Source organism: Schistocerca serialis, chromosome 6, assembly GCF_023864345.2.
Source record: "Schistocerca serialis cubense isolate TAMUIC-IGC-003099 chromosome 6, iqSchSeri2.2, whole genome shotgun sequence".
Classification (NCBI taxonomy): Eukaryota; Metazoa; Arthropoda; class Insecta; order Orthoptera; family Acrididae; genus Schistocerca; species Schistocerca serialis.
In genome coordinates this window covers 575,866,416-575,879,291 of record NC_064643.1, presented here as the reverse complement: position 1 = coordinate 575,879,291, position 12,876 = coordinate 575,866,416, and the positions used below count along the sequence as shown (strand labels likewise).

General features: G+C 38.8%; 1 protein-coding gene across 1 annotated transcript in view; it reads right to left on the bottom strand.

Annotated features, from left to right (window-relative positions):
• LOC126483654 (guanine nucleotide exchange factor subunit Rich) overlaps positions 1–12,876 on the bottom strand; it is a 291,359-nt gene that overhangs the window by 243,209 nt on the left and 35,274 nt on the right. Inside the window, exon 3 of the mRNA XM_050106716.1 lies at positions 456–608. Within this exon, the coding sequence (XP_049962673.1) occupies positions 456–608 (153 nt within the window). The remainder of the gene's footprint in view (positions 1–455; positions 609–12,876) is intronic.

Sequence of the window (12,876 nt, the reverse complement as noted above, 5' to 3'; positions counted from 1 at the left end):
AGAGTAGCATGGGGAGCTGATCAAACCAGTCTCAGGACTGAAGACCACAACAATCACAACAACCACAACAACAACAACAACAACAACAACAACAAAGATTAAACCCAGGCCTTTGGATTTTTAGTCTACCTATTACCCCCTGAGACATCAAGTCACACACATCATACCTATGTTTTCTAATTCCCAAATCTTGTTATCTATTACACAATCCAAGGAAGTTATGAAACAAAAACTTTTACTGTTGTTGAAACAATTGCAGTGTCACACCACAGTAAAATTAGTTGCATGTGTTTATGGATATAAATGGAACTCTAACATTATAGAGATTTTCCTGACAAATGTTCAAATTAAAATGTGGTGAGCATAACGGTTAATTAAAACTAGTTACAAAAGCATTACTGTTGTGAAAAAATCAGAATTAAGCATGGAAAGAGAAGCTTCTCAATTGTACTTACAAGAGACAAAAGAAGAGGTGGAACAACCTCTTTTATAAAAAGTTCAGCACTATCTCGTTTCAAATTGGGATGAGGTGAGTCAATCTGCTCATAAAGACCTTTCTGCTCAGCAACCACACCAAGTTTATAAAACAGTAAATGTCTGTCTGATGTCTGCAACAGTATAGAAAGAAAACTAATCATTGTCACATATGTATTAAACACACATACAAAAATTAAGTAATGTTGTGTATTGTGAATAAATGCTATAAATTGAATTAAGACAGAGAAATTTAGCACTCACTAAAAATAAATATTGTGATGAATCTCACGGCAATACAATTTAATATTTCTGAAGTACAGTTTGTACAAAGCATAGTCCAACGTAAAGGTCATACTCTACACTACAATAATGCAGTGAGAGAAGGAGTCAGGCAATCTCAAATAAATTAAGACTGAGAAGTTAATATCCACCAGTTAATAGAGGATTAGAGCAAATGGCAAAATTCTGATAAACAAGAAGCAAAAAAATTATGAAGGAAGAACACAGGGGATAGAAAAGGTGTCTGATGGCAAAACAAAGGGAGACAAAGAAAGAAGGAGAGATTTAAGATGCTGCTATCAGCAGGTAATTTAATCCTTTGACTGAGGCAGATATCCACAACAGCCAAGTGTGCCATGCCCCAGACAGGGTTAACAGTAACAGCGCTTTCTCCTAATGTATCTATAGTATAAGTTTTGAAACTCATGCTTGTTAATCACTTAGTTGCGGGTGGACTTTAGTGTCCATTTGGTGCAGTGCAATAAATGGACTCTCTCCAAACTTTGCAGTTTCTTTTGTACCTAACACATGACATTTTTGTGTACAGTATATAATATTGGTATATGACATTTATCAGTTCTAGATCAGTGCTAACAGACACACACTTTATTTTATTGCTTACTGTAAACATATAAGACAGCTTTTCAAATAAATTTGGTCAAGAATTGAATAGCTTTCATTTTTGTGTTTCAACACATACCAGAAAGAAATAATCAGTGGTAAATAAATTTGATATAGCTTGTTTGGTGATATTGATCATACACACATTCTATAAAAATACTTCACACATGAATGTAAATAAAACAAATATTTCATTTGAATATAATAGAGGGAAACATTCCACGTGGGAAAAATGTATGTAAAAACCAAAGATGCTATGACTTACCAAATGAGAAAGTGCTGGCAGATAGACACAATAAAAAACACGCAAACACACACACAGATTTCAAGCTTTCACAACCCAAGGTTGCTTCATCAGGAAAGAGGGAAGGAGGGAAGGAGAGGGAAAGACGAAAGGATGTGGGTTTTAAGGGAGAGGGTAAGGAGTCATTCCAATCCCGGGAGCGGAAAGACTTACCTTAGGTGGAAAAAAGGACAGGTATACACTCGCGCACACACACACATATCCATCCGCACATATACAGACACAGGTAAACATGATATATCATATATCATACTTACCTAAGGTAAGTCTTTCCGCTCCCGGGATTGGAATGACTCCTTACCATCATCATCATCATCATCTTGGACAGTTTCCAGCCACTGGCTGGGTCTGTCGGGAACACAAGCCTCTCCATCGTGTTCTGTCTTTCCACCATTCCCCCTCTTCCACCTTCGTCCAGTTCTCTCCTCTTCTCGCCACACATTCCTTCACTCCCTTCACCCATCTATCTCTTGGTCTTCCCCTGGGCCTCTTCCCCTCCAGTTGCTGATCAAACATTCTCTTTGGAATTCTTCCCTCATCCATTCTCTTCATGTGTCCATACCACTGCAGTCTTGATTTTTCTATCCTGTCCTGTACTGGTTCCTCCTTTAGTCTTTCCCTCACATACACATTTTGCAATCTGTCTCGTCTTGTTACACTCAACCTGCTCCTCTGGAACTTCATTTCACTAGCTTGTATTCTACTTTTGTCACTTTTGTGCATTACCCATGTCTCACTTCCGTATGCCAATATGGGGACATCCTTTCGTCTTTCCCTCTCCTTCCCTCTTTCCTGATGAAGCAACCTTGGGTTGAGAAAGCTTGAAATTTGTGTGAGTGTTTGTGTGTTTTTTATTGTGTCTATCTACCAGCGCTTTCTCGTTTGATAAGTCACAGCCTCTTTGTTTTTTATATATAAATATTTTATTTGTTTACATTTGTAACCTCATGTTTTTGGAATGAATTTTTCATTCTGCAGCGGAATGTGTACTGATATAAAACTTCCTGGCAGATTAAAATTGTGCGTTGGACTGGGATTCGAACCCGGGACCTTTTGCCTTTCAGGGGCATGTGCTTAAATAAATAAATAATATATCTGGAAATGTCTCCCAGGCTGTGACTAAGTCATGTCTACACAATATCCTTTCTTCCAGGTGTGCTAGTCCTACAAGGTTTGAAGGAGAACTTCTGTGAAGTTTTGAAGATAGGAGATGAGGTACCAGCGGAAGTAAAGCTGAGAGGATGGATCATGAGTCATGCTGGGATAACTTAGTTGGTGCAGCTCTTGCCTGCAACAGGCAAAGATCCTGGGTTCGAGTCTTGGTTGGCCACACTGGTTTAATCTGCCAGGAAGTTTCATATCAGCGCACACTCCGTTACAGCATGAAAAATTCATTCTGGAAGCACTGCCCAGGCTGTAGCTAAGCCTTGTCTCTACAATATCCTCACTTCCAGGAGTGCTAGTCCTGCAAGTTTTGCAGGAGAACTATTGATTTGAAAGGTAGGAAATGAGGTTCTGGCATGTGAGAATAAGACATGAGTAATCTTATGTTTTTCTTATGCTTCTCCTATTTTTTCTTTTCTTTTTAAAAGTTCAAAGTCACATCCCTACTACTCCTTCATTATCCATGCTATTTATGAGGTTCAGTAAGAGCTCTAAGTATAAACCTAAGCATTCTGTTGTAGTTAGAGACCTACTTTCTTTATTTTGCATCTTTGAAGCAGAAAGCCTAGCATCTAGTCTTACCTTTAACTGTTTTGCACTAAATTACAGATCTTAATCCCACAATCAAATTCTGTGTTGATACAAATATCTTTTTATGTTGAAGTCAACAGAAAGTCCATACATCAAACACTAGTTCCCTGATTCAGTTGCTAGACCATGAACCAATCATTGATTTTCTGCAGGTCTTACATTATCCACAAAGTCATTTTTATACATTGTGAATGGTGAAAGTTCTATCTCACTCCACCAAGTTGTGCCCTAAGCTACTTTTACATTTAATGATTTCTCCCCATTAAGATGACATAGTGAGTTCTATCTGCTACAAATTCCTTCATCCAATACAATGATACTCTAATATTTTCTGCAATGGTGTGGAAATAGTACACAACATCAACCCAGGTGCCATTATATACTGCATTCTGGATCTTATAACAGAACAAAGCAGAGTTTCACAGAGCTGTGGCGTTCAAAATTCATGCTGAGTACTACAGGGGAATCTTTTAGTCTCCAAAAACAGTGTAAAATTTGTCCCATAATTCTGCATTGAACAGACAGAAGTAATATAGGCCTACAGTTATATGCTTCTGTGTGATGACACTTTTTCATTACAGGAATTATTTGCACAGGCCAAGAAATTAATGTGTGATGCTCAATGAGAGGTAAGTGAGGGATGAGAAGCTAATGTGACAGGGTAATCACATGTGTAATTTTTGGACTTCTGAAGACAGACTTGGGTGCCACAGTTATGAGGTCACTAACAAGCACTATTCCCAATAGGCAATCTGGCAAGCTTCTCAAGTATGTCAGAGTACATCAGATCGAAGAGACTAATCAACAAGAGCTATTCACAACTGCAAGAAACAAACCATTACGAATAAAGTATATACAGTTACCTTAGCCAGGTATGAAGAAGTAATGAAAAACATATGTTAACAGGTGCAACTGTGAACCAAATCTAGCAGCATGAGGTAATTAGAGATTATGTTGCAAACCTATCAAAGATAAACTACTTACTGAGCCTAACAGACACGTTCCAAATCTGAGAAACAGATACACAAAACAGTAATCACAAAACCAGCAATGTATGTCTTGCTGTGTGTGTTTCCATTTGTTGTTGCTGTCTTCAGTCCCGAGACTGGTTTGATGCAGCTCTCCATGCTACTCTATCCTGTGCAAGCTTCTTCATCTCCCAGTACATACTGCAACCTACATCCTTCTGAATCTGCTTAGTGTATTTATCTTTTGCTCTCTCTCTATGATTTTTACCCTCCATGCTGCCCTCCAATGCTAAATCTGTGATCCCTTGATTCCTCAGAACATGCCCTACCAACCGGTCCCTTCCTCTTGTCAAGTAGTGCCACCAACTCCTCTTCTCCCCAATGCTATTCAATACCTCCTCATTAGTTATGTAATCTACCCATCCAATCTTCAGCATTCTTCTGTAGCACCACATTTCAAAAGCTTCTATTCTCTTCTTGTCCAAACTATTTATTGTCCATGTTTCACTTCCATACATGGCTACACTCCATACAAATACTTTCAGAAACGACTTCCTGCCATTTAAATCTATACTCGATGTTAACAAATTTCTCTTCTTCAGAAACACTTTCCTTGCCATTGCTAGTCTACATTTTATATCCTCTCTACTTCGACCATCATCAATTATTTTGCTCCCAAATAGCAAAACTCCTTTACTACTTTAAGTGTCTCATCTCCTAATCTAATTCACTCAGCATCACCCGACTTAATTCAACTACATTCCATTATCCTTGTTTTGCTTTTGTTGATGTTCATCTTATATCCTCCTTTCAAGACACTGTCCATTCCGTTCAACTGCTCTTCCAAGTCCTTTGCTGTCTCTGACAGAATTACAATGTCATCGGCGAACCTCAAAGTTTTTATTTCTTCTCCATAGATTTTAATACCTACTCTGAATTTTTCTTTTGTTTCCTTTACTGCTTGCTCAATATAAAGATTGAATAGCATCGGGGATAGGCTACAACCCTGTCTCACTCCCTTCCCAACCACTGCTTCCTTTTAATGGCCCCCGACTCTTACAACTGCCATCTGGTTTCTGTACAAATTGTAAATGGCCTTTCGCTTCCTGTATTTTACCCCTGCCACCTTTAGAATTTGAAAGAGAGTATTCCAGTCAACATTGTCAATAGCTTTCTCTAAGTCTACAAATGCTAGAAACATAGGTTTGCCTTTCCTTAATCTAGCTTCTTAAGATAAGTCGTAGAGTCAGTATTGCCTCACGTGTTGCTATATTTCTACGGAATCCAAACTGACCTTCCCCGAGGTCGTTTTCTACCAGTTTTTCCATTCGTCTATAACGAATTCACATTAGTAGTTCGCAGCTGTGACTTATTAAACTGATAGTTTGGTAATTTTCACAACTGTTAACATCTGCTTTCTTTGGAATTGGAATTATTATGTTCTTCTTGAAGTCTGAGGGAATTTCACCTGTCTCATACATCTTGCTCACCAGATGGTAGAGTTTTGTCAGGACTGGTTCTCCCAAGGCCGTCAGTAGTTCTAATGGAATGTTGTCTACTCCCGGGGCCTTGTTTCGACTCATGTCTTTCAGTGCTCTGTCAACCTCTTCACGCAGTATCGTATCTCCCATTTCATCTTCATCTACATCCTCGTCAATTTCCATAATATTGTCCTCAAGTAGATTGCCCTTGTATAGACCCTCTGTATCCTCCTTCCATCTTTCTGCTTTTCCTTCTTTGCTTAGAACTGGGTTTCCATCTGAGCTCTTGATATTCATACAAGTGGGTTCTCTTTTCTCCAAAGGTCTCTCTAATTTTCCTGTCGGCAGTACCTATCCTACCCCTCGTCAGATAAGCCTCTACACCCTTACATTTGTCCTCTAGCCATCCCTGCTTAGCCATTTTGCACTTCCTGTCGATCTCATTTTTGAGACGTTTGTATTCCTTTTTGCCTGCTCCACTTACTGCATTTTTGTATTTTCTCCTTTCATCAATTAAATTCGGTATCTCTTCTGTTACCCAAGGATTTCTACTAGCCCTCATCTTTTTATCTACTTGATGCTCTGCTGCCTTCACTATTTCATTCTTCAAAGCTACCCATTCTTCTTCTACTGTATTTCTTTCTCCCATTCGTGACAATTGTTCCCTTATGCTCTCCCTGAAACTCTGTACAACCTCTGGTTTAGTCAGTTTATCCAGGACCCATCTCCTTAAATTACCAACTTTTTGCAGTTTCTTCAGTTTTACTCTACAGTTCATAACCAATAGATTGTGACCAGGAATTGTGCCCTGGAAATGTCTTACAATTTAAAACCTGGTTCCTAAATCCCTGTCTTACCATTATATAATCTGCCTAATACCTTCTAGTATCTCCAGGATTCTTCCATGTATACAACCTCATTTCATGATTCTTGAACCAAGTGTTATCTATGATTAAGCTATGCTCTGTGCAAAATTCTACCAGATGGCTTCCTCTTTCATTTCTTACCCCCAATCCATATTCACCTACAATCTTTCCTTCTATCCCTTTTCCTACTCTCGAGTTCCAGTCACCCATGACTATTAAATATTCGTCTCCCTTCACTACCTGAATAATTTCTTTTATCTCGTCATACATTTTATAAATTTCATCATCATCTGCAGAGCTAGTTGGCATATAAACTTGTACTACTGTAGTAGGCGTGGGCTTCGTGTCTATCTTGGCCACAATAATGCGTTCACTATGTTGTTTGTAGTAGCTTACCCGCACTCCTATTTTTTTAATTCATTATTAAACCTACTCCTGCATTACCCCTATTTGATTTTGTATTTATAAGCCTGTATTCACCTGACAAAAAGTCTTGTTCCTCCTGCTACCGAACTTCACTAAGTCCCACTATATCTAACTTTAACCTATCCATTTCCCTTTTTAAATTTTCTAACCTACCTGCCCCATTAAGGGATCTGACATTCCACACTCCAATCCGTAGAACACCAGTTTTCTTTTTCCTGATATCTACGTCCTCTTGAGTAGTCCCCGCCTGGAGATACAAATGGGGAACTATTTTACCTCCGGAATATTTTACCCAAGAGGACGCCATCATCATTTAACCGTACAGTACAGCTGCATGCCCTCGGGAAAAATTACAGCTGTAGTTTCCCCTTGCTTTCAGCCGTTTGCAGTACCAGAACAGCAAGGCTGTTTTGGTTAGTGTTACAAGGCCAGATCCGTCAATCTCACAGACTGTTGCCCCAGCAGCTACTGAAAAGGCTGCTGCCCCTCTTCAGAAACCACATGTTTGTCTGGCCTCTCAAAAAATACCCCTCCATTGTGGTTGAACCTATGGTACAGTTATCTGTATTGCTGAGGCACACAAGCCTCCCCACCAACAGCAAGGTCCATGGTTCATGGACCTTGTAGTAAGTGTAAAAGCTTCACAAAGATGCACGTCTAGTAGCAGACAGTACTATAATTATGGTGTGAAATAAGATACGTGTATCCTATAATTGCATGACACAATTTAGACATGCATTCAGAATAGCTAAAGTGACTTTTACATCCGTTTGGTTATTAAACTGAAGTACTGTCTCCAGATGATATGATGGGGGAAAAGTTAAGTATTAGCCCCCTTGGTTGATAACAGATGATTTTACATTATTTGCCATGGATGGATTTCTTCAGAGTATGAGTGTCAAATATAAGCTCATCAAACCCCAGTGGACTATGCAACTGTATTGATGTTTTGCAACTTAAGATGAATCACTTTCAAAAAATTTAAAGATCGGTCTTCCATGAAGGTCAAAGACTATATTACAACCTCCCACATACACGTGATGCCTCTCCTGTGAAACACCAGGTTCATTTTCCCTGGTGTTTCCACAGATATATACAATTTAATTTTTGCAATATGTATGTGGAGTTATCCATAAAAAACATACTTTTCACCTGATGTTTCAAGCTATGTCTAGTGTCAACAGAAAATGTTGGTTTGTTTCTCGCTACAAGCAAAAAGGTTTACATAAAGGAATTTTACATGCTCTTTTGATAGACTGATTCCAAACAGTCTGATATTTGTTATAATAAAAGGAGTAAAAAGGGGCAGCAAAACTCGAGGAGTGGCCACTGCTTCTGAAGGAAATTGTATATGATCAAAAGAACATTGAACAACTGGGATCAAAAGGAATGAGACAGTGCACCTATTAAGACAATGAATTCATAACAGGACAATTGAGTTTGCCCCGTCTGGCCATTCTGATTTAGGATTTCCATTTTTTTCCCCTCTAGCATTCAGGCATATGCCTAAAGCTATTTATTTTCATTGTATTATGATGAAAACCCCTGTATCATTGTGATACAATCCTTGGATGGATGGATGGATGGATGGATGAATGAATGAATGAATGAATACATAAATAAATAAGTCGTGAATACTTCTTTGCAAGACCTGTGACTGCAAGTACCTGGTGAAACACAGAAAAAATTTACCTGGTGAAACACAGAAAAAATTCACCTGATGATTCTTAAGGGAGACAGTTGGTATAATGTGAAATGACCACAATTGCACAGCTACAGAAATTTGGATTCATACATCAGACTTTACAAATGAGGTAGGAAGCATGTACTGTACTGTAACAGTACATGCAAATATTTGCTATCCTTCATTATGGATCCTTGCTCTTTATATTTTCACCAATACAGAAAAGTTTCCCTTTCGCTAACCAGAATCTAGTTCCACGTACTGTTCCCATATTGGTGCCTAGCTCATGGGCTTGCCCCAAACAGACTTCCCATAAAATTATCCATCTCCTCCTTCCAAAATGACCTCTGACTGTTCCAATTCCGTCAGTCCACAGCCCTCAACAACCTAGTCCTGCAAAACCTTATGAATCAGGCCCGAACCTTCTTGAACTACTTCCTCTCCATCCACAAAATTCTCCTGCTCTGCAATCCCCAATTCCTGCAGCCCGTCTCCCAGAGTGAAAACCATGCCATACAGGAACTAGAGCAGTATGCACAATGCAACTGAACCACCACCACAAGAGCCACCATCAGACTTCCACACACCCCCTCACAGCTGCCAAGCACTGCCTTGCAGACCTACTACACATTTACCACAATCTCAAAAACCCACTCCCACCACCCAACATAACCCAGAGTTTTAACAGACCCACAACACAATCATGAGCCTGTTTCCCAAATGCCTCAGCCCAAAAAAGTATCAGTACTTCCCAAGGGCCTTACCTTTTATCACACTCCCAAATTCAATCATGCTTGTTTTGTTTGTTTTGTTAAATGTATTCCCTCATCCTCCTAGTCCCTAAAGCACAAACACTTTCTTGGTACTAATTATACCAGACTCAACCCAAAACCAATACTGAACCTTGCCTAACTCACTCTGTGTGTGTGTGTGTGTGTGTGTGTGTGTGTGTGTGTGTGTGTGTTCGCGTGTCTCTTTACTGATGAAGGCTGTGGCTGAATGCTACATGTGAGTGTGTTTTAATCATGCCTGTCTTGTCTGCAACTTGACATGTCTTCTTTACAGTAAGGAGCAATCTATCTTTTCCTACATTGTTGATATTCCCACTGGAGTATCCATTGTTTGAAAAAGTACATTTTAAACTCCTAAAGCAACTCAGTTCAGCCAGATTTGAGCTTAGAATCATTGCAAATGTTGTGTAGAGACAAATCAGTAAACTGGCATATTTTGTATATTTTTATTCAGTAATGTCATCTGGAAAAATGTTCTGGGGTAACTCATCTTTTAGAAAGAAAGTCTTCATTGCCCAGGAATGTACTTAAAGAATAATATGCGGTGTTCATCCATGAGCATCTTGTGGACATAAGTTTAAGACATTGGGCATTCTGACTACTGTTTCAGATTATATTTATTCCCTCATGAAGTTTATTGTAAATAATCCACTGCAGATGAAGAGTATATCAATGATGTACCAGAAGGAAAAATGAGATTCCTTACTACACATTAAGTTTGTCTTTAGAAAAAAAGGGTGTACAAAGTTGCAACAAAATTTTTTGATAACTTAGCCAGTGATACGTCTGACAGATAGCAAAGTAAAATTTCAAAACAAACTAAATAAGTTTCTCCTTGCCAATGTTTCATGTTCTGTAGAAGAATTTCTATTATTGTCATGTGTAAAAGATGGTGGATAGGAATTACTAACTCACATTTGAAGATACTAAAAAAAAATTAAAAACATTACATGTGCTCAGCATGTAGCCATATTTAAAATTTAAGTTGAGATGTATATGCAAAATGACTCATTCCACATCATTCCAATTTATTATGCAAATTATTCAGGGAATATGGAATAATTAACTCATTCATTGTGTCTTTCTGTGACTCAATGTTTCTTTATGTTGAGTAGCAATCTGTTCCTTATTGTCATGATGTCCAATCTGCCACACTTGTACAATGGCTTGTTCAGTATATTCGCAGATTGGGAGACCATATACAGAGATGCCATTGTTAAATAATTATTAAGGTTCCTGTCATCTTTTAATTGTTTCTGAAATGTGTATGCACCTAAGAGATGTTAACACAGCTAACCATCAGGCACCATATGACTGTCCGTTTACAATAGGATGAGTAATTGCTTATTTAACTTCAGCTGTTTCTATGAACACGCTGTCAGCATACCCAGATCATCTACATCTACATTTACGAGCTACATGTAAACTTATTATGTGAAGTGAAGGGTCTTTGTGATACAATGATTAATTACCCCTCCCCTTTTATTTCAGGTTGTGAATGGCACATAGGAAGAACAACTGCCAGAAATCCTGTAATTCCACCGATCTTCTCATTGCGGTCACTCTTGAGACATATGTACGGAAAAGTAATATGCTGCCCAACTCTTCTTGGAAAGTATGCCCTCAAAATTTCAACAGCAACCCCTCAGTGATGCACCTCCCCCCCCCCCCCCCCCACCCGTCTCTCTCTCTCTCTCTCTCTCTCTCTCTCTCTCTCTCTCTCTCTCTCTCTCTCTCTCTCTCTATCTCTTTCTCCTTCTCCTGCCCCCCCTCTCTTCTCTCCCTCCCTCCCTCCCCCTCTGCCTCTTTCCCTATGACCCCCCCCCCACCCACCTCATTACTTCAAGCTGGTATGGGTCCCAGACTAATGAGCAACACCTAAGAACTGGTCCTGGTCCAAGAGTGTTTTGTAAGACACTTTTTTCATGGTTGAATTGCATTTAGTTCAGATTCTTCTAACAAATCTCTGACTGCCTACTTCCTGGATAAGTCAAGAGGAGCAATACCTACCAAGCAGTACAATTTGTCAACAGTGGTTGGTTTCAGACATCCCATAAGTAGCCTTGGAGATTCATTATGAGCTACGCCCACTTCTTTTGTCCGAGCAGATTTATACTACACTGGGCAGGCATATATACCAGTCTAGAAACATTAAAGTGCCATGGCAGAATTATGGTCCACCTGGAATTGGATATCCTAATTACTGCCAACAGGTTTCCATGTGATGATGTTTCGGGCTGACATCTTATGTTTAGTATTACGGCAGTACCACCAGTAAGTGTGTGAGCTACCTAAGGTAACTTCAAGGAAGTTGGGTGTGAAACAGTCCTCCACTTTGATGCCTCCCAAGTAACACAGTTTTCTTCCTATCTGTCTGGTTTGCACTAACAGAGCCAAATATCACAAGATCTCTGCAGAATCCATAGAGATTTTTATACAAAATTTCCATTCTCCGGAACTATCATAACACACAAACATAAAACATGTTCTGGTAATTCCACAACAGATGGCATTCATGTGATAAATAAAAGAAGAAATTATATAATGGATCATCCGCAGTGAAACAATTTTGGATGACTGAATTCAGTACTTCAGTCTTCTTTCGTTCTTTCTTTCTTTCATCTTACACTTTCGTGCCAGTACAATAGTTGAATGACTGAACAGATGATTTTATCCTCTTACTGACTTCACATAAAACTTCTTAGGGTACTTAGGCAGGTCAGCCAGCAAAACTGTACTTCCAAACTCAAGGAATGATTCTCCCTTACACTCATTTTACCTTCGATCAGCTACTGTTTGCCAACAAGAGTTTTACTCCGCTTAAATCATGAGCAGCTAAGGTGAGAATTTTATGATTAATACTGAATTGTATTTGGCTCGAATCATAATAAGACATATTCTGTTTTGAAATTTAACCCAAATTTGAGAAAAATAAACAGTTCATTTATTTTGACTGACCAACAACACAATAAAGTGTCCAAATTTTTCATGGAAATGCTTCCTCTTCCATTGGGGACCTGTGTGTAGTAACAATTATAAGTAATAATTTTTTCAGTATTAAGCCATACACATGCTTTCATGTATATGTAAAATTGGTTTCAATATTTCTGAGCCTCTATTAATCTCATATTGATGTGAAAACTTTTTCACCATCAATGTTGGATCAGATTTTCTATGCTGGTGGTTAAGTGTGCACATTAAAACTGGACAAAGTTGTTAAGGAT